Source organism: Sparus aurata, chromosome 22 (assembly GCF_900880675.1).
Source record: "Sparus aurata chromosome 22, fSpaAur1.1, whole genome shotgun sequence".
Lineage (NCBI taxonomy): Eukaryota > Metazoa > Chordata > Actinopteri > Spariformes > Sparidae > Sparus > Sparus aurata.
In genome coordinates, this window is record NC_044208.1 from 21,861,664 (window position 1) to 21,884,055 (window position 22,392).

The 22,392-nt window shown below is 41.4% G+C and overlaps 3 protein-coding genes across 5 annotated transcripts; all 3 read left to right on the forward strand.

Moving 5' to 3' along the window:
- The first annotated feature begins 6,605 nt into the window (after positions 1–6,605).
- Positions 6,606–10,678, forward strand: LOC115574349 (tripartite motif-containing protein 35-like). Of its 2 annotated transcripts, none has more exons than XM_030405835.1 (6): positions 6,606–7,229; positions 7,842–7,937; positions 8,024–8,254; positions 8,343–8,365; positions 9,083–9,201; positions 9,350–10,678. In XM_030405835.1, exons 1-6 carry the CDS (start codon positions 6,825–6,827, stop codon positions 9,865–9,867), a joined length of 1,392 nt encoding a protein of 463 aa, XP_030261695.1. In that variant the 5' UTR covers positions 6,606–6,824; the 3' UTR covers positions 9,868–10,678. The 2 variants fall into 2 exon arrangements, with proteins under 2 accessions (XP_030261695.1, XP_030261696.1); XM_030405836.1 differs by having other exon boundaries at positions 9,083–9,173; positions 9,350–9,412.
- Positions 10,679–11,250: 572 nt separating this feature from the next.
- On the forward strand, positions 11,251–16,692 carry LOC115573648 (tripartite motif-containing protein 35-like). 2 transcript variants are annotated; one of them, XM_030404528.1, is made up of 7 exons: positions 11,251–11,878; positions 12,019–12,114; positions 12,201–12,431; positions 12,523–12,545; positions 13,594–13,712; positions 13,917–14,030; positions 16,557–16,692. In XM_030404528.1, the coding sequence occupies exons 1-7, from the start codon at positions 11,480–11,482 to the stop codon at positions 16,592–16,594; spliced, it is 1,020 nt and encodes a 339-aa protein (XP_030260388.1). In that variant the 5' UTR covers positions 11,251–11,479; the 3' UTR covers positions 16,595–16,692. The 2 variants fall into 2 exon arrangements, with proteins under 2 accessions (XP_030260388.1, XP_030260387.1); XM_030404527.1 differs by lacking the exon at positions 16,557–16,692 and having other exon boundaries at positions 13,917–15,719.
- On the forward strand, positions 16,213–20,743 carry LOC115573646 (zinc-binding protein A33-like). The gene is made up of 6 exons (XM_030404526.1): positions 16,213–16,889; positions 17,030–17,125; positions 17,212–17,442; positions 17,534–17,556; positions 18,752–18,870; positions 19,075–20,743. Exons 1-6 carry the CDS (start codon positions 16,491–16,493, stop codon positions 19,572–19,574), a joined length of 1,368 nt encoding a protein of 455 aa, XP_030260386.1. The 5' UTR covers positions 16,213–16,490; the 3' UTR covers positions 19,575–20,743.
- The last annotated feature ends 1,649 nt before the right edge of the window (positions 20,744–22,392 follow it).

Below are 22,392 nucleotides of genomic sequence, written 5' to 3' on the forward strand. Positions count from 1 at the left end.
AGGAATCCTCTGATCATTTGTCTGTGCCTCGAAACTCTTGCTGTTGAAAAATAAATCAGTTTTATGATGTGACAACACGATGGTTATGGTTTGGTTGTGTTTAGGCGAAAGAACCATGTGGATGTGTGTGAAGGGAAGGTTGCGGTTTCGGCTAAAATGACAAATCTGTTAAGGTTAATGGAACTCCGTCGTCATGGTAACAATGACCCTTCCCAAGTTCGACTTATTTCTGTTGCCCAATGGCAGTTGAGTAAGCTTGGTAATCGGATGATGTCCGGTCAACCTTTTTGTTTCCTGTTAAACTTACGTTTTACGGGCTAAGTTTGTCTATGTTAGTTTAACAGGAAATCAGACTAATGAGATGGTTAAAAGATGTTAAGCGACTCCACTCGACACCCCGACCATGTGGAAGGCTTTGTTTTTCTTCCGTTTCCATATCCGGAGAAAAAAGTTATCCGATATAAAAAGTGGATTAGGCTGTGTGGTGGTTAAAAGATAACATTATGAGTCAAAGTTACATTATATTGATGCCACAATCTTCACAGACACATCCCATTGTATATAGTCACATCTCAGTTTAGCTCAAATTAGCTAAACGCTAACTACCTCGCTACCTAACTGGTTAGCCAACGCAACGTAACAGTCAGCACCGTGGTCTGTGGTTAGTAATAACTACATAGAGTTTCTCAAGAAGGGCAGAAGGGGACCTGGCAGTGCCGGAGCGATGTTGACTGATAATCTTGTCATCTTTGGCCTCTACGCAAAGTATGTGTGGCCTCAGACTGGAATGACTTGGCCTCAATTTGCGTCATTTAGCCTTGTTCATAAAACTTAATATTGTGAAGATATCCTTTCATTGCATACCGGAGTCCTTGCTACGGGCTTCTCGAAGCTACAATGTCTGACACCCTGAAAGTATCCAACGTTATCGTTATTGTCACGTTTGTCCGACCTAGCAACGGTAACCAGTGGGGGGGATTGGTCAATAATAAACAAGAGGCCAAGTTTCAGGATCAGCTTCTGTTCGTGCTTTCAAAACACCTTTTTTAACTGCCAGGTGGAAACAAACAGCGGTCTCCGGTGTTAAAGTCTGATATTACTCTCACTGAGGACGTGGTAGTGTATGGAAATGATCCCTCTCTGGCTTCCCACCACAATGGAAATAGGCTTTTCTTGCCACTAGGTGGGATGAGACATAAAATCAAAGATCAACAGTACAATGCAACTTAACTTTGGAGTATATGTATCCTTCTATATCTCATACGGAATTATTGTCACATTTGCAACCATTTATATCTTCGAATGGAAATAAATATTTAGGTCATGATTCCAAATAAAGCATTTCTTAAAGTGAGTGTGAAGCCTATCAGCCAGTCTATCAGCTGTCATGACAAACATTACCAGTGAGATCTGCACTGGGCGGAAGGTGACAAAAGACGGGCTATCAGCTCATCAGCAGACACAGGCTGAGAAGAATCACTTTGCATTGCGCAGCTGCCTTTGGACCCAGAGAGGACACCCAAGTGAAATTAGGGAGGGATGCACATTCCACACAGAATCAGCAGAGAGAACTGAGCTCCGGTCTGTCGTCCTTGCGAGGTGACACTGCCCTTACAACTGAGCTTCAGCGCGCGGAAGCGCGGAGGATGAGCCCTGTGAAAGTCATGTGATGCCGCGCGTAGTAGGCATGACATCACATGGTGACTGACGCGTGTGTGTTTTGGCACGGCGTCCGGAGAGTCGAATTCACACCGGTGGCATGGCCTGTGGACAGACGCTGGTATGGCAAACAGTCAAGACAGAGAGGGAGAATAATGATCGGTGGATTCACTGCGCGCCGCTTGAACGAGCCTGTTCTCACCCGGACCATATCGGGTGAAAATGAAAGCAGCTTCTTACAACTCATATATTGTGAGGCGGTGACCTCTAGCAGCTAGGGTAATCATTACGGCTGCAAAGGAGGAAGGGAGGAGAAGAAGTATGAAGAGGGAAAAGCCTTGATAAGGAGGGTGGAGGGACAGATTGGTTGATTGAACAAGATGGTAGCCAGAGCGGTGGTGCCCCGGTTTATAAAGTTGCTCGGGGCCCCAAATTGCTCAGAGACGGCCCTGGTTACAGCTGCGTTTATAATCTCTCATCTATCGCACACTCATCTCATGGAACAGTTTCCTTTTTAATCATTTCACCTGTCCACGTGGGGTGTATGTCCTATAGACATCAGGTCTATTCCCTTCCATTTTATGCTCATAACTTAAGTGACTGTGTATTGGCCTCTGAGCAGCATCAAAAGGCAAGTGACCTGCACAGATTGCAGTCCCTGAACGCATCGTGTGTGAACTCTGATGGGAGGCTGAAGCTGCTGCTCTGGTAACACGCTGTTTTCAGTATACAGCCTGTGTAGACATTGTGTTGAATTACTCGTACGTGCCACCTAAAAATAACCCGTTTAATGAGAATGTTTCTTGCTCCAGGGCCATTAAACCCGCCATCAGTGAGCGTCACGGAGGGGGCATAACGTGCAGTCACTCCCGAGTCCCATCCACCTTTCATGCAAATGTCACAGCCATATTATAGGAGTCACTATAGGAGGCTATACTGGCTTACCACCCTTGAAAATAAGTTTTGCCTGCTCCTCAGTATCAGTATGAACACATTTTGTCAGTCCGGCCGGGAAGCGTTTTGGGAAATTCCAATAAGAAGATGAGTTTACTTTCTGTCATAACATCGGTGTGTTTCTAGTCCTGTTTGATTCTATCAATAAGGTCTTCCTCCCTCCCTCTCCCTCCTGCAGCACAGACCTCAGGCCTGGACCTTGCTGCTCAGTGATTGACACATTCTGGCAGAATAAATTAAAACCTCAAGCTGTGACAGAGCCCGAAATAGCAGGAAGCTGTCGCTGACCTGCAGTCTCTAGTGCCACATGTCAGCAAGCTTAAAAAACTTGGCAGAACATTCTGCACAAAGGAAGCATGTACAGGTGTTTGTGCATTTCTGGTGTGTGTGTGTGAGAGAGACAGAGTGTGTGTGTGAGCGTTTACATGAGTCAACAAGCACTAATCTATGTTGATGCTTTAACTACAGCTGCAGTGTCAGACATGAATCCTACAGGTTGGCGTAAACAGAGCCAGCGTTTGAATGTTTGCTACTTTCTTAGTAAAACTTCTGAAAACCGATTTCAACTCGTTTAATTAAACTGCAACCACTTTGGAATTTGAAGGCAGTGGCAGATGGATCTATTTTTTTAGCCAGCTGTTCTCTGGAGGGTGACGCCGGGGTGGGGGGCTAAGCCCCAAGATGTTTAGTGGCGTAGGACTGTGGGTCCCTTTGCCAAGTCACAGAGCTCCTGGTTCTTGCCAAGCAGGGGGTGGGTGATAGAAAATGCCATTTAGCTGGCTGGTATTTATAGATATGTGAGGAACTTGTGCTCAGGCCGGGCCGAGGTGCTGACTACGTAAAACGAGAGGACGCTTCCAGAAGTCGAGTGTCAGGGCACACAGATAAAAATACCCAGTGAAAGATGGGGCTGGTCATTAGTGGCACAGTCTGGCATGTGACATGGCAGCATTTCAGAGGTGATTTATGATTATTACTACAGCTAACCTATACCTCTCCCTTTCCTGCCCCCACCCTCCATCCCAAATGGGTTTGCCAAATGGAATGGCGCAAGGGGTTTATTTCAGGGGCCGAGTATGCAGGAAAAAAAAGTCTGTTGGCATTTTGGACTTTGGCAAAGTGCCACGGTTGGGTTTCATATTTTTTTTTTTTACCACAATATTGAAAGGAAAACAAAAGTGATATTAAATCAATCTCTGGTTTTAAAGACGGTGGCGCACGAGTGAAATGCATGCCTCTTTGTGTTTCCGTAAGCGAGACAAAGATCCATGAATCAGAATGAATTCATGAACACGCTAAAATGGTGTTGGTCACGTCGCGTATCGTATGATTTACCGCAGGAAACACAAATCCGTCAAATAATTCTGCACAACAATCACGGATGAAGACACAGAGAGAGGGGAGGGGGGGGGATAATGAGCTCATTGCAGGCCGCTGCCTTCCCTAATTGCCAGAGTGAGCTGCCACAGGGAGGAACAAAGGAAACATTTAACACATCGTAAATTCCTGTAATGTCCTGCCGAGGAGCTGCCGCTCCGGTTACACTTACAACTGTTTTTCGCTGACTCTCTATTAGTGTCCAGTGACAGAAGGACACAGACACATAATACAGTAAAAGACAATTATAGCACAAATATTAACTATGTTTTTTCCTTCATTTTAAAAGTTTATATGTGGGCTTCCTGTGATCACTGCAGTCAAATGATGTCTTTACTCTCCCATCAGATCAACAGACAGTGGTTTGAGTCTCAGGTGCTTCTAACCTTCGGGAAAAAGCTGTTTAAATTTCAAATTAGGACACTGAACTTTTTAAAACTCTGACAAATGCTTCTACAAACCCTGCTCGCACATAATTGGAGCAATTTATCACATGAAGAACACAACTGATGTTTTCTTCCCTTCATTCGAGATGCGTTGACTATCGAGTCCAGATTCTGACTCGTATAGTGTTTCGTCTGTTTCACGGACAGGAAAGCTGTGCAGCTGAACACTAATACACGGCACTTCTCTCCAAGAGTCTGCAGAGAAGTGCTACAGAGTCTCGCTGAATTTCTTCCCAGTCTTTTGTCCCTCATGGCAAATGATGGAGCATATGCCTTACTCTGTGAGATGGTGATCAAGTGAGTGTGAGAGCAGTTGAGGGAAGAGACGGAAAGAGGGAAAGAGCGAGAGAGTGAGAGATTTGTCCCACATTTACCGTCCTGTGAGACTCCTCACGTACGATATAGTACTGTGTGTTCCACGCTGTGTGTGTGTGTGTGTGTGTGTCAGTGTGTGTGTGTGTGTGTATGTGTGTGTGAACACAACACGTACCAACAAAATTAGTTTACCATCAGCTGTGCTCTGGCGCTCGTTCGGTCCCAGCCTCTGTCCAGTATTTCTTCCAGCTCCCTCCACCTAATGGCGGCTCAGGGCGGTTTTACTGCGCCACCCTGGGGAGGCTACTGTGGCCAGATCCAGAACACTTGGCTTTATGTGGATTGAATGTTTTATGGTTATGGACATAATATTTAAGTATAGGAACAGTCTCACAAGAATCCACCCCCGCACCACTATCCGCAGCCCTAATAATTACACCAGCGCGGGGAATGTAAGTGGGAAAAGTCTATATGCTGCGTGAGCGACGTTATGTAACTGAGCTGTCTAATGCGAGAGATATGGATCGACTGTAGGTTTGATAGATAACCCCGATACTGATGGTGGAGGTTTTTACGTACTGTCAGGAAACCATATAGAACCAAATTGAACCACACAGAACCACTTTTCTTTCTTTTTCTCTCTGTCTTTTCTTTTCTATCAGCTTTTAAACTCTACCTCATACCACAAAAAATGTAAATAGGAGTGTGTTTGATGGGTCTAGAAAACTGCAAAAATTCTGTTTCTTCGCTTGAGGCAAATTTCATGTCAAAAGCCGAAACAGAAGTGCGTCTAATTCCCTCTTTTTTGTTCAGAAACGATAAAAATAATCTCTTACAATTAAGCTTTTATATATATTTATTATACATTTGGCATGCATTCTTTGTGGTGTGGGTTCAGCAGACTAAAAGAGACCAGATACGTTACATGTAAGCGTTTAGAAAGTGTGTGAAAAAGAGACGGTGAGAAGAGGAGAGGAGAGAAAGAAAGAGCAGCCACATCAGCAGGCCACACGGTGGTGTGTGTGCTGTCATGTTAAACCAGTTAGCCGCTGATCGCTGTCGCTGCAGCGGTCAAGGGTCGAACCACTTGTGATTTTCACCGCTGGGGATTTGATGTATATGCACCTTATCTGTGAGGGTGCTGTGAATAAAAAGATGCACAAGTAAGGTTAAAGAAAACATCCGATATGATCTCCTGCCATGAGGAATGTCCTTACACGTAATGCTGTGTCACCGAGATTGTAAAATGAACCTGTGAATGATTCATGTGCTACGTTACAGGTGTGCAGAGGACTGATTTGAAATCCTGTACCCGCCTGCTCCTGCGGGTTATTTGACCTTACTCGCCTCTCTCCCACAGCTTCGCGTTGATGAGAGATCTCACAAGAGTTGAATACCAGCACCTACATTACATCTGACAAATTGTTACAGACCTGGGACTTGTATTCACAACAGCAGTGTCACACTCATAAACTGCGGGGGGTGGCAAAAACGGTAAAAGAATGTTAAATTCTACACAATGTTGCTTTAAGTAGAGGATAAGTTCCAGGAGAAAATGTCAGATATATAGTGATTCAGAACATTTCCGTTTGTGAATAAAAAACCTGCTCAATCATACACATGTAAGTTGATGTGTTTATTCCTCCAAACTAAACTATACTATAACAACTGAGAATACATCTCCCTTCTAAAAAAAAATATATATATGTTAATACCAACTTCTGAGTTTTGGGAATCATAGAACACCTACAGAAAAAGTGAACTTTCACACTGTTTGTGTCCGCACTTTTTCAGCTCAGTGTTGCTTCTACCTTAAACTCGTTCAGGTGTTCAAAGGTTATATATGATCTATAGTAGGTCTGCCGTTTTGGGACACACAGGCAATTAGATAAGCAGTTTTATCTCTCTCTCGGGTGAGTGTGTAATCAGTCATCGCACAGGGTAGAGATCAGAAAGCAAAAACTCCTCCCTGTTCACGCAGAAAACTGGGAGAAGTGTAGGGAAGTCCGAAGCTACCTGCTTTTGGTAATGTTTTAAGTAAAAGTTCAGACAGCCACAGGAGAAATCAACAGAATGGCTGCCAACGCGTCATCATCTGAAGTGGAGTGCACCTGCCCCGTGTGCTGTGATATCTTTAAGGATCCCGTTCTCTTGCTGTGCGGTCACAGCTTCTGTAAGTCCTGTCTTGGGGACTGGTGGAGGAAGAGCACGCAGCAGACATGCCCGGTCTGCAAGGAGATCTTTCCGATGGGTGAGCCTCCACGTAATCTGGCGCTGAGGAACCTGTCTGACGCCTTAAGACAAGAGAGGAGTCAGAAAGCTGACTCGGCATCCGAAGAGCTCTGCAGTCTGCACAGCGAGAAACTTAAGCTCTTCTGTCAGGACGATCAACAGCTCGTCTGTCTGATCTGTCGGGATTCACAAAAACATAAGAAACACAACTGCGTCCCCGTCAACGAGGCAGCAGAAGCCCAAAGGGTGAGTGAGCAAATATATGCGTAAACTCAACAAAAATCCAAATGCAACACTTGCGTGCTCGTTGAAGTAAAGGTTTTAAGACTTTCGTATGAGCGTGGAAAATTATTGCTCTCAGATTCTGAGCACACATTTGTTAAATCCATGTTGGTGAGCACTTGCCTGTCAAGATGAGTCATCCACCCAATCGATGTTGCATATCAAAAGGCTGACTCACCAGACATGTCGTCCACTGGTATGCTTGGATTGAGCTCCACTTCCTGTCAATATCCAGGAACTACGCCCAGCCACTGAGGAGTATTGGACCAACGTTTCACAGTCCACGATCATCATCCAGCTCAACTTTATGTGAAGGAGATGTTTTTAATCTGCACAAAAAGAAAATTGTGGTCACACCATACACGGATCCATGCCCCTCTCCCACACAACCCACTGTTCTTCAGTGCACACTGTTGCACCTGTCATGCAGTTTAATTAGCATCTGAATATGTCACACCTGTGCTCACACTGTGCTCAAAGTCTGAGAAAATAATTCTTTTGTGCATAGAAATGTCGAAAAACCGTTTACCACTGTTACTAACGATATGGTTAATTGCACGCCCCTTCTATCTGAAGACCCAACTCAAGGTTCAACTGATGACCTTAAAAAGCAAACTGGAGTCCTTTAACAGAGTAAAACTCAACTGCGAGAAAATGGAGAGCCACATCGAGGTAAGTCACGGACGTAATGGTTGTGGAGGCCGAAAGCAGCATGTTGTTGTACGCTTCGATCTAAAAGTTAAACTGCTTCTCTTCAGCTCCAGGCTGAGCAGACGGAGAAGACGATCAAAGAGGAGTTTCAGAGGCTGTTCTGGTTCCTGCGAGCACAGGAGGTTTTTCGGATCGACGCGGTGAGGAAAGAGGCGACGCTCAAGACTGAGGCAATGAAGATCAGGATTGTAAATCTGACCGCGCAGATATCTTTGGTCACACACAAAATCAAGACCATAGAAAACGAGATGAGGGCCGAGGACGACTCATTCATGCTGGTACTCAGTAATCAATTAATATTCTGACCTTTATAATGAATTGTCAACTAAATTAAAGGTGTTGAGTTGTTTTCTCTTTGTTTGACAGAATATCAAGTCCATTATGGAGCGGTAAGTTGCTTCCTGTTCACTCATCAAAGCCCAGCTGATTGATAGTCAGCATTTCATAGTGTCGACTTCTAAATTGCCGAAGCGGGTTAATGGCAGTCCGGGACTGTCTCATCGGCTGTGAGGGCAGAAAGTCCTGGATGCATCCCCCCAAAAAAGCTCAATGCTCGACTGAATGAGAGAAAGCTAACCTGACACAAAGTAAAACATCCGGTTTGAAATCTCTTCCAATAAATCTTAAAGCAGCTGTGAGTGATATCTTTTAACAAATCTGAAATAAGTGTTGTTCAGCTCCATATTCTGACAGTAATAACTGTTATGGAGTGTTTGGTCAGTAACACGATGTCTCTCCTCACCAAATCATGTAGTAAGAGAGAACATACATTTTCTGGTATCCCTTTTGCAGCCGCCCATTCATGTAGCAACGTGGGGAGGGGGTAGGGGATCGCAAACTCCAGAATGGACGGGAAGTTAGCCAAAATGATGACAACGTTTGTAGCAGCTTTAAATCTCCCCTCTGTGTGGCCTGTCAACAAATATAAGCCATCACCTGTAAATGCATGGCTGTAACAATAAATAACAGCTATGAATAATATATGAAATGGCTTTGATGTGAGCCATATTGTAAAGATGATAACTTTGAGGCATTTACAGCTTTGCAACAAAGGAAAAAATGCTCACATTGAGGTGTATAAAATAATTATACTCTTATTCTTTCAGATCACAGTGCAACCTGCCAGAACCGGAGCCTCCATCAGGAGCCCTGATCGATGAAGCCAAACATCTCGGGAACCTGCTGTTCACAGTCTGGGTAAAGATGGCGAGTAATGTCCAATACAGTAAGCAATGTTATGTTGGCTATGCATCGCCATATTTGGACTTTTGAGTGTATGGTAGCATGTAGAAGCAACTGATGAGCTGTAATGACTTCTTCACTGTCACTTTAATAAACATCTCGATAAACTTTTGTTTTGTTTCTATGTGAAGCTCCCGTGACTCTGGACCCAAACACTGTCGACTCGCTGTTGACTATATCAGAACAGGCGACCTGTTCAACAAGATGTGACAAGAGTCAGCCGCTTCCTGCGAATCCAGAAAGGCTGGACAGCTTGGGCGTTCTGGGCTCTGAAGGCTTTCGCTCTGGAAAACACAGCTGGGACGTGGAGGTGGGGGGTTATTGGGCTCTCGGTGTGGCTGCTAGAACCAACAATCAAACCTCTGGGCCCTGGGGCATCTACATATGTAACTGCCATGTCTGGATGCATGAGCTTAGGCCAACAGACGGCAAATGTGGTGGAGATGTTATATCTAAAGACTTGTTTCCCCAAAAGGTCAGAGTGCAGCTGGATTATGACAAAGGAAAACTGACATTTTTCGACCTTGATAGGAAAAAAAATTTACACACCATGAGACACACTTTCACAGAAAAGATCTTTCCGTATTTTCGTGAGAATGCAAAAATCCTTCCGGCTAAAATGTCAGTGGAAATAAACCAACCCAGATAACCATTCTGATTTACTGCAGAGGTCAAACAACTCAGCTGCCTTTGCAAATCTTTAACTTGTCACCATATCAGATGTGACAGTTTATATGGATGTTTAATATTTCTTTTCATATTTAGTTTATGTTTGTCAGATTTCACTATAGATAAATAAATCTTGGACTGTTGAGTGTCACCTCTGCTGTTGGGCTTCAGTTTCTAACAGCCTGCATTACAAACTGAATGTGTGGAGTTTAAAAGACACTGACAGGCTGATGAAAACTGCTCTTGATTTGCATCATGGGAAATGTAGGCTCCAGTGCTTTTGGAGCTTGGAACTTCTTATTTTAATGTTGCTCTTATGTGTACCCCAACTCTGTTGGCGTTAAACCACTGAAGTCTCTGTTTTAACGAAATTGAACCTATTTCATTAAATTTTTTATATTATTTACAGGCTTGTAAAAACATGGCCAAATACATAGATCTGTTGAAATGTTATGATTTGATTCTATACATTATCTGTTTTTATGGAAATAGACTTTTAGTCATTAATTACGTGAATACTTTTAATAAGGGTTAGAATAATGTTCCTGTTTCCATAGCTTTTACCTGATTTTTGGGAAGTTTTTCTATATCTTAACTGAATTTCAACAGAGAGTCTACTGATCGAAAACCTGTTTCGAGGCAAATGTGTGATTTTGAGTTTTGTTTATGAAAATGGTTGTTTGTACTTCAATATCAAAATTTATGTCAAGTCAAATGCATCTCACGTCCATTGTTTTTTCAAGTTCATGTCAGTTTAACTGTTGTGAAGAATGAAGAAAAGAGTCAAAGATGTGTTTGTGTTTGCATCCTATGTGCTATAAACACTTTTACCAAACATGCATGGAGTCCATAATTATTATTTTTCATATAATGCCTCATGTGGCTGATATGTATATGCATAGCAGAATAATGAATCAGCAGTTATTATGAGGTAAAGAATCTATGATAGTTGACCATAGTCAGCAGAAGTGTCAGCTACATAATCCTCACCCTGGAGTTTACAGTGTACCCTGGACACTCCTTCACAGTCACAGACTAACTCGCTGGTTCACATACCTAGAAACTTGAGGGGTGATAACCGGTGTTAACAAAGACACCAGTCAAACTACATAATTACATAGTAACTACAGGGTGGATAAGCATTTAACTTTGGAATAAACTGGTCAAAAGTGTGGAGTGAACATATCATGAACATATCTGGGTTGATTTGCACAGTATCCAAGTCAAAATGAGACAAGTTGAGAGTGTGTGGCAGGAATCATGCTGCGTTCACTGCGCAGGACAGGACTGGAGATGTATAAAATTAAAAAAAAGAGACTCCTCCCTCTTCTCTTGGACAAACAAGAAGAAGTCACAGCACCAAAGGCTGCTCGTGGTGAATAATTTGTAAGCAAAAACAAGGAGGACAGTTCAGTAAGTGGGACTTTTATTTTTGTAACTGGGAATTTAAGAGTGTTTGTTTAAAGTATTTACTTCAAAAAGTACCGAACCTGAGCTCTGGCTGAGCAAATAACAGAAGCTCTGTGAAAGTCAAAGTAAAGTTGTTTGTCTGAGACAAGAAAGACTGAACAGCCTCAGGAGAAATAAACAGAATGGCTGCAAACACGTCAGCGTCTGAAGTGGAGTGCACCTGCCCTGTGTGCTGTGATATCTTTCAGGAACCTGTTGTGTTGTTCTGCGGTCACAGCTTCTGTAAGTCTTGTCTTCAGGAGTGGTGGAGACAGAGTAGACTCCACTCATGCCCAGTCTGTAAGAAAATCTTTCCAGTGGGTGAGCCTCCACGTAATCTGGCACTGAGGAACCTGTCTGATGCATTGAGACAAGAGAGGAGTCAGAGAGCAAACTCTAAAGACATCTGCAGTCTGCACAGTGAGAAACTTAAGCTCTTCTGTCAGGACGATCAACAGCTCGTCTGTCTGATCTGTCGGGTTTCTCAAAAACATAAGAAACACAACTTTATCCCCGTCAACGAAGCAGCAGAAGCCCAAAGGGTGAGTGAGCAAATATATGTATATTTTAATAAAAACAACTGAGAGAGGAAGAATTCTTCATAATGCACATATATTGCTGGAGGTAAATGTGTTGTGTATCAAATTAACTGTGTACTATGTGTTATTGGACGTCCCTGAAGAACCAACTCAAGGTTCCACTGATGACCTTAAAAACCAAACTGGGCAAATTTAAAAAACAAAAACTCACGTGTGATAAAATGAAGAGCCACATCCAGGTAAGTCACAGACTTAATGGTTGTGGAGGCAGAAAGCAGTGTGATTTAGTATACTTGGGTCCAAAAGTCAAACGGTTTCTCCTCAGCTCCAGGCTCAGCAGACAGAGAAGACGATCAAAGAAGAGTTTCGGAAGCTTTACCAGTTCCTGCGAGCGGACGAGGCTGCTCGGATTGATGCAGTGAGGAAAGAGGCGACACTCAAGACTGAGGCAATGAAGATCAGGATTACAAATCTGACTGCAGAGATCTCCTCCCTCACAAACTCAATTGAAACCATAGAGAAGGAGATGAGGGCTGAGGACATCTCATTTATGCTGGTATTCAACTAATTAGTATTCTAATCTTAATATTGAATATTTTGTCAAATTCAAAGCATTGACTTGTATTTTCTCTCTCTTTATTTGACAGAATGCCAAATCCACCATGGAGCGGTAAGTTGCTCTCTGTGCACACTGTGTGATTGAAGGTGGAAAAGTTGTCCTGAACAAGACTAAGTCAGAAGCTAGTATGGCAAGTCAATGTGGGAAAATGGTGAGGTAGTCAGTGGTTCATGCTTTTAATTTCTGGATATTCCCCATGCATTTTTTTGTAGTGGTCCCAGTAATAATTATTCTTAACATGCATTGTAGAAGCAGATCACTCGACATTTTTATGCCGTTTTAGTCAGGTTATATCATTGTAGGTTATATTGTGGGCATGCCGGCGTAAAAGTAAGAAAACTTCATATCTCCTATCTTCAGTTCAAAAGAGTAAAACTATATTCCAAAAAGTAACTATAAAACTACTATGTTACTAAATAAACTTGTATATAGCACGTGTTTCATCCGTTTTCAAGAGCAAACTTAGTGGAGAAGAAGGCTTGAGCGAGTGCAGCATAAATGACAAACGTCAAGCAGTTTGTACATGCTCACCTCCATTTCAGGGTTGGGTTGCCAGATACCTTGACACATAAACCACACAAAAACTGAGAAGCACTCTTTTTATCACTATCAAATTGGAAGATTAACAGTAGAAATTACAAAACGGGAGCCCGGAGAAGCAGGTATGCCGTTAGTGATTTAATAACCAACTTTCGCTGCTTAATTTTGAAAAGGCAACGGCCAATAATGCGCAAAGACTCGACTGCCTAGAAAACTGGTGTAACTCACTCACATGTCAACGTGTTTTATAGTATTTTAACTACTATCTGCTTACCAATAAATAATTAAATATATAATATAATATAATTGTAATTATATATAAGGTAATAAAATTATTTTAAAAATATAACATGCAAATAGCCAAATAAATAAATTTAATAGCCATAGAGGAAGAAATTCTAGCCATGAATAATAAAATTGGCCTGATAACAAGAATATTGTTATGTACTGTGATTATAACTTTAAGGTAATTGCACCTCAGGACCAAGCAAAACTTCAACCGAGGAGGGGTATTTAAAACATTTAACTGGCAACGTGTCGCCGCCTGATATTCTTTCAGATCACAGTGCAACCTGCCAGAACCAGAGACCCCATCAGGAGCCCTGATCGACGAGGCCAAACATCTCGGGAACCTGCTGTTCACAGTCTGGATAAAGATGAAGAATATAATCCAATACTGTAAGCAATGTCATTTCTGGCCTGCTGTATTCTAACACTTTAATCTGCAGTAACGCATACAGGTCACTTTAAGAAAACTTTAACACCACACCAAACTAGGCAGTTTTATGAGCACACTTTACGGCATTCAGTAAAACATATCCCTAAATATAAATCTCAGTAAACTTTCAAGCCTTTTGATTCTATTCTTTTTTTTCTATAAAGCTCCTGTAACTCTGGACCCCAACACTGGCGGCTCGCTGTTGACTATATCCGAAAACATGACTCGTTCCAAAAGCGACAAGGATCAGCCACGTCCTTACGACACAGAAAGGCTGAGTACGTCAACAGTTCTTGGCTCTCAAGGCTTTAGCTCTGGAAAACACTACTGGGATGTAGAGGTGAAGTTATACTACGGTGTTGGTGTGGCTGCTAAGGATCTGATGAATAATAAGATCTGGAGCATCTACATGTGTGTATGCGCTTCAGATATGCATGAACGTACTCCAGAGGGTGATGTGCTAATTAAAACCTCCATTTTGCTCAACAAGATCAGAGTGCAGCTAGATTATGACAAAGGCATACTGTCTTTTTACGACCTTTGTAACAACACACTCATACACACCATCAGACACACTTTCACAGAGACGGTCTTTCCATTTTTTAGTGAGAACGCAAAAATCCTTCCGGCTGAATTGTCAGTGGTGATAAAACAACCCAGATAAACGTTCCATATTACGGCAGATTTAAAACAACAAGATGAAGCCTTGAAACCTCAGCAGTTTACAATGTAACCTACCATAGAAACTCCTGGACTTGTTGCCACATTCAGATGTTTTCTTGTTTTTTCTTTTACTTTTCCATACTAGTACTTAGTTTATTTTTTGTCAGATTTCAGTATTTTGTACAGTATCTTTGTACTGTTATCATATCAATGATACTTATGTACAGAAGCTTTGTCCCCTCTGCAGTGGCCCAGGGCTCCAGGTCGCCCTGTGGCCCCTCGCTGCATGTCATCTCCCATCCCGCATATCTCAATAAAGGGTTTCTAAGGTGGGAAAAGATTACTGACTAAAAATCATTTTTATTTTGATGTTTTGCTCTTGTGAGTACCCCAGCTTTTGGGCAGTACAATATAAAATGACATCTGTTATCACTGAACATAATTTAGTGAGTGTTTTTAAATGACTTACAAGCTGGTAGATGTAAGGCCAAATGTATGTATCTGTTGAAAGTTTTATTAGTTTTTTAATCATTTTTAGTTTAAATGTCATGTTGCACTGTAAATGTATAAACGGTTATGATTTTATATTATATATCTAATTTGTTTTTAAGAATTAGCAGGTGTAGCTAATGGGTGTGTGGATGGGTTGATTTAGAGTCAAATCATGTACATATTTTTGAGCCTCATATGAAGCTTTCATATTCAATTAAATACTTCTTGTTTTTTCATGTTTTTCTGATTTGGGGGATTTTTTCCCGACCTGAACTGTTGTGATTTTTGGTTGTGTGAATGAAAATGATTGTGCATCTTTCAATATCAGCCTAAATGTGTATGAAGCCAAACTGTCAGCTTCTAGTTTAATTTTATGACATACTGTAAATGTTTAAACTGTGATTTTATTCAGCTGTTTTAAAGGTTAAAGAAATATTCTTATGGAGTTAAACCATGTACATATTCTTGACCAGCCTAATTCTAGAAGTTTTTCTGATGATAGAGGGTGTTCAGATCGAAAATCTGGGGCAAATGTGTGATTTCGGGTTATGTTAATGAAAAAGATTTAACTTGTACATCCTTCAGAATCAGCCAAAATGTGTATCAAGTCACATGTATGTGATCTGGGACGTTTTTCAGGTTAATGTCATGTCAGCTTAACTCTTGTGCAATGGAGGAAATAGTCAAAGTTATTATGCCATTGTGCAATTATCAATCATGCGCCAAGTCCATGGTGCGTGCAGTAACATGGCTCTTCTGATGTATGTAATGTGAATGCAAAACAAACAAATAAATGAATATTGCAGCACACAGTCAGTCTGAATGTCTTCATTAGGAATCGACAGTTTCCCATGATGCCCCTGTGTGGCTGCCTACATACACACACGCATTGCATAGGGATTAATCATTATGAGGCAACCCTAATGGCTCCAGTGTACTGCCATCTCTCTCTCTCTCACTCTCTCTCTCTCTATTATGAGGCAAAGCATCTATGATAGCTGACCATGGTCACACAGCCGTCAGTAAATATTTCAGAAGATTAACTGCAGAATGAAGTGTCAGCTCAGCTACCCTCATCAGTTACAGACTTACTCTCTGGTTCACATATCTAGAAACTGTAGGGGTGATAACCAGTGTTAACAAAGAACGCCAGGCAAACTACATCAATAACAACCGGGCGGATTAGCATTTTACTTTGGAACGAACAGGTGAAAAAAAAAGAGTTTTGTCGTGGACATATGTGGGTTGATTTGCACAGTATCCAAGTCAAAATAAGATCAGTTATGAGTGATTTCATTACTTTGAATCTCAGCCTGTGACAGGAATTATGCTGCATTCACTGTGCAGGACAGGACTGCAGAGGAAAAACAGCTCCTCCCTCTTTTCTCAGAGAAACAGGAAGAAGACACAGAGAGTCAGCACCAAAGGCTGCTCATGGTGAATAATTTGTCAGCAAAAATAAGGAGGACAGTCCAGTAAGTAGGACTGGTATTTATGTCACTAGGAATTTATGAGTGTTGGTGAAAGTAAAGTTGTCTGTCTGAGACAAGCAAGACCCGACAGTCTCAGGAGAAATCAACAGAATGGCTGCAAACACGTCAGCATCTGATGTGGAGTGCACCTGCCCTGTGTGCTGTGATATCTTTCAGGATCCCGTTCTCTTGCTGTGTGGTCACAGCTTCTGTAAGTCTTGTCTTCAGGAGTGGTGGAGACAGAGTAGACTCTACTCATGCCCGGTCTGCAAGGAAATCTCTCCAATGGGTGAGCCCCCACATAATCTGGCACTGAGGAACCTGTCCGATGCATTGAGACAAGAGAGGAGTCAGAGAGCTGAGTCTAAAGAGATCTGCAGTCTGCACAGAGAGGAATTTAAGCTTTTCTGTCAGGATGATCAAGAGCTCATCTGTGTGATCTGTCGGGATTCACAAAAACATAAGACACACAACTTTATCCCCGTCAACGAAGCAGCAGAAGCCCAAAGGGTGAGTGAGAAAATATATGTATATTTTAAAAAAAACAACTGAGAGAGGAAGAATTCTTCATATCGCACATGTATTGTAGCAGGCATATGTGTTTTGTATCCAATTAACTGTGTACTATGTGTTACTGGATGTCCCTGAAGAACCAACTCAAGGTACCACTGATGACCTTAAAAATCAAACTGGGCAAATTTAATAAACAAAAACTCAACTGCGATAAAATGGAGAGCCACATAAAGGTAAGTCACAGACATAATGGTTGTGGAGGCCAAAAGCAGCATGTTGTTGTATACTTGGATCTAAAAGTCAAACAGTTTCTCCTCAGCTCCAGGCTCAGCAGACGGAGAAGACGATCAAAGAGGAGTTTCAGAAGCTGTACCAGTTCCTGCGAGCAGAAGATGCTGCTCGGACTGACGTAGTGAGGATAGAGGCGACGCTCAACACTCTGACAACGAAGCTTATGATTACATATCTGACTGTAGGGATCTTCCTCCTTACACACTTAATTGAAACCATAGAGAAGGAGATGAGGGCTGAGGACATCTCATTTATGCTGGTATTAAACTAATTAGTATTCTAATCTTAATGTTGAATATTTACTATAATTAGAGGCATTGACTTGTATCTTCTCTCTCTTTATTTGACAGAATGTCAAATCCACCATGGAGCGGTAAGTTGCTCTCTGTGCACACACTCTCAATGAACAGCTGGATGAAAGTCGCCATTTAAAGTCAACCTTAACATTGCAGTAATAGGCGGATAGTAGTTTAGGACTGTCTCGTCTACCGTGTTAGGAAATACCATGTTTAATGGAGAGGGCAACTGCTTTGTGTTCTGCGCGATTGAAGGTGGAAAAGTTGTCCTGAGCAAGACTAAGTCAAAAGCTAGTGTGGCAGGTCAATGTGGAATAATGGTGAGGTAGTCAGTGGTTCATGCTTTTACTTTCTGGATATTCCCCATGCATTTTTTTGTGGCGGTCCCAGTAATAATTGTTCTTAACATGCATTGTAGAAGCAGATCACTCCACGTTATTATGCCGTTTTAGTCAGGTTATATCATTGTAGGTTATATTGTGGACATGTCGGCGTAAAAGTAAGAAAACTTCATATTTCCTATTTTCACTTCAAAAGAGTAAAACTATATTCCAAAAAGTAACTATAAAACTACTATGTTACTAAATAATCTTGTATATAGCACGTGTTTCATCCGTTTTCAAGGGCAAACTTAGTGGAGAAGAAGGCTTGAGCGAATGCAGCATGAATGACAAACAGCAAGCAGTTTGTACATGCTCACCTCCATCTCAGGGTTGGGTTGCCAGGTACCTTGACACATAAACCACACAGAAACTGAGAAGCACTCTTTTTATCACTATCAAATTGGAAGATTAACAGTAGAAATTACCAAACGGGAGACCGGGGGAAGCAGGTATGCCGTTAGTGATTTAATAACCAATTTCGCTGCTTAATTTTGAAAAGGCAACGGCCAATAATGCACAAAGACTCGACTGCCTAGATCACTAGTGTAACTCACTCACTCAGTCACTCACATGTCAATGTGTTTATAATATTTTAACTACTATCTGCTTACCTATAAATAATTAAATATATAATATAATATAATTATAATTATATATGATGTAATAAAATGATTTTAAAAATATAACATGCAAATAGCCAAATAAATACATTTGATAACCATAGAGGAAGAAATTCTAGCCATGAATAATATTATCAGTCTGATAACAAGAATATTGTAATGATCATAACTTTAAGGTAATTGCACCTCAGGACCAAGCAAAACTTCCACCGAGGAGGGGTATTTAAAACATTTGACTGGTAACTTGTCGCCACCTGATATTCTTTCAGATCACAGTGCAACCTGCCAGAACCAGAGACCCCATCAGGAGCCCTGATCGACGAGGCCAAACATCTCGGGAACCTGCTGTTCACAGTCTGGATAAAGATGAAGAATATAATCCAATACTGTAAGCAATGTCATTTCTGGCCTGCTGTATTTTAACATTTTAATCTACAATAACACATACAGGTAACTTTAAGAAAACTTTAACACCACACCAAACCAGGCAGTTTGATGAGCACCCTGTAAGGCCTTCAGTAAAACATATACCTTAATACAAATCTTAGTAAACTTTCAAGCCTTTTGATTCTATTCTTTTTTTTCTATAAAGCTCCTGTGACTCTGGACCCCAACACTGGCGGCTCGCTGTTGACTATATCCGAAAACATGACTCGTTCCAAAAGCGACAAGGATCAGCCACATCCTTACAACACAGAAAGGCTGAGTACGTCAACAGTTCTTGGGTCTCACGGCTTTAGCTCTGGAAAACACTACTGGGATGTAGAGGTGAAGTGTTACTACGGTGTTGGTGTGGCTGCTAAGGATCTGATGAATAATAAGATCTGGAGCATCTACACGTGTGGATCCGCTGCCGATATGCATGAACGTACTCCAGAGGGTGATGTGCTAATTAAAACCGCCATTTTGCTCAACAAGATCAGAGTGCAGCTAGATTATGACAAAGGCATACTGTCTTTTTACGACCTTCGTGACAGCACACTCATACACACCATCAAACACACTTTCACAGAGACGGTCTTTCCATTTTTTAGTGAGAATGCAAAAATCCTTCCTGCTGAATTGTCAGTGGTGATAAAAAAACCCAGATAAACGTTCTACATTACGGCAGAGGTAAAACAACAAGATGAAGCCTTGAAACCTCAGCAGTTTACAATATGACCTACCATAGCAACTCCTGGACTTTTGCTTAATGATACCTATGTACAAAAGCTTTGTCCCCTCTGCAGTGGCCCAGGGCTCCAGGTCGCCTCGTGGCCCCTCGCCGCATGTCATCTCCCATCCCGCATATCTCAATAAAGGGTTTCTAAAGTTTGAAAAAATTTCTGTCTAAAAATCATCTTTATTTTGATGTTTTGCTCTTGTGAGTACCCCAGCTTTTTGGCAGTACAATATAAAATGACATCTGTTATCACTGAACATAATTTAGTGAGTCTTTTTAAATGACTTACAAGCTGGTAGATGTATGACCAAATGTATATATCTGTTGAAAGTTTTATTTGTTTTTTAATCATTTTAAATTTCATGCTGCACTGTAAATGTATAAACAGTTATGATTTTACATTGTTTTTAAGAATTAGCAGGTGTAGCTAATGGGTGTGTGGATGGGTTGATTTAGAGTCAAATCAAGTACATATTTTTGAGCCTCATGTTAAGTTTTCATATTTAATTAAATATTTCTTGTTTTTTATGTTTTCCTGATTTCGGGGATCTTTTTCCCCGACCTGAACTGTGGGATTTTGGGTCGTGTGAATGAAAATGATTGCACATCTTTCAATATTGGCCTAAATGTGTATGAAGCCAAATTGTCAGCTTCTAGTTTAATTTTATGCCATCCTGTAAATGTATAAACTGTCATTTTATTCAGCTGTTTTAAAGGTTAAAGAAATGGCCTTATGGAGTTAAACCATGTACATATTCTTGACCAGCCTAATTCTAAAAGTTTTTCTGATGATAGAGGGTGTTCAGATCGAAAATCTGGGGCAAATGTGTAATTTCGGGTTATGTTAATGAAAAAGATTCAACTTGTACGTCCTTCAGTATCAGCCAAAATGTGTATCAAGTCACATGTATGTGATCTGGGATGTTTTTTCAGGTTAATGTCATGTCAGCTTAACTCTTGTGCAATGGAGGAAATAGTCAAAGTTATTATGCCATTGTGCAATTATCAATCATGCACTGAGTCCATAGTGCATGCCGTCATATGGCTCCTCTAATGTTTGTAATGTGAATGTAAAACAAATAAATGAATAAATATTGCGGCACATGGTCAGTCTGAATTTCTTCATTAGGAATCAAAATTTTCCCATGATGCCCCTGTGTGGCTGCCTACATGCACACACATAGCACAGGGAAGAATCATTATGAGGCCATGCTTAATGTCTCCAGTGTGCTGCCATCTCTCTCTCTCTCTATTATGAGGCAAAGCATATATGAAAGTTGACCATGGTCACACAGCCATCAGTAAGTATTTCAGCAGATTGACTATCAGTGTTGGGGAGTAACGAATTACATGTAACGACGTTACGTAATTTAATTACAAAATGTACGTAATTGTAATCCGTTACATTACTGGGAGAAAATATGTAATTAAATTACAGTTGCTTTTGGAAATTTCAATGATTACAACTTAAGTTACATTTGAAAAATCGCCGCAAAAGCTCGGATTTATCAAATAGTTTTTTGCCCCCCTGGATTCATGTTTGTTTTTAGTTATTTTCATATCAACATCCTCCTGACAAAACTGACGCTTGTGATTGGCTCTGTCTGGTCATGTGCCATTCGACTCAACCTACAAACCGCACGGCGGCAGTCAGACTCAGCAGCAACAGTGTCGGCGGCGCACAAGATGTTCCTGGGCTGGAAATACAAAAAACACTTCATACAGACAGAAGCCAGGCTTCCCTATTACAAAGGTAGCTCTCTTTTAACCCGGCTAGATCACCATGGTAACTTATGCTTAGCTCATAACCTGGCCCCGACAAGGTTCTGTTCAGAGTTTAATCATAAAATCGGCTATAAAAGCGCCGCTGTTTCACTATTTAACTCATTTACAACTGGCGTCACCTTTACTTTGAAAGTCCAGTCGAGCTGGATCAGAACGGAGCATTTGTACGGAGGGAGAGATTGCGCTGATCCGCTGCTGTTTACTTTCTCTCTGAGCGTCTCCGCCTACAGATGTTCAGCTGAGGGGATACGCTGCTCAGCTGTTGATCCGACTCGCGTCAGGAGGTCATTTATTAGATTACTTTTATATACAGTCAGTCACCACTGAAAGAAGTTGTGCGCTCGCAGCAGGACAGATAATTTAACTTAATGTGGCCATGAATAAATTAATTGTTTCGCCTGTTATGTGTTGCCCAAACGCAAATCTTGAGTAGTCTACTCTGTTTTCTCACATTTAAAAAGGTCTTTGTACAGAGACAACATGAGATTTGCTTGTAGCTACAGCACCTAAAAAACCCACTGTAACCTATTTTCATACGCACACCAGCCTCGCTTTCAATAAAACACACACTGGCATTTTATAATTGCGATCAGTGAAATATATGAAAACAATATAAAACACAGTTTAACACAACAGTTGTTGTTGCTCTAAAGCTTCATATTTAAAAGCAGTTCAATGCAGAGCTGTCAGAAATTAAAATCAGCCTCCTCTTGTCATATTTGCAGCAACACTGTTGCTTCAGGCTGTGATCAGGCTTTTTTGTATCGCTCGTACTCTCTCAATTAAAACAACCTGCTCCTCTTGGCTGAAATCAGCCCGTTGTCGCTCTATTTAGTGAGGAAGTGAGCCTCCTTTGCAGTACAGGCCTAAGGTCAGACTCATAATATATGGTTAAACCTTTGAACTGAAAGGTTAATCACACTATAGGTCTTAAAATGTGAAAATGGTTAGCAGTTGAGAGAT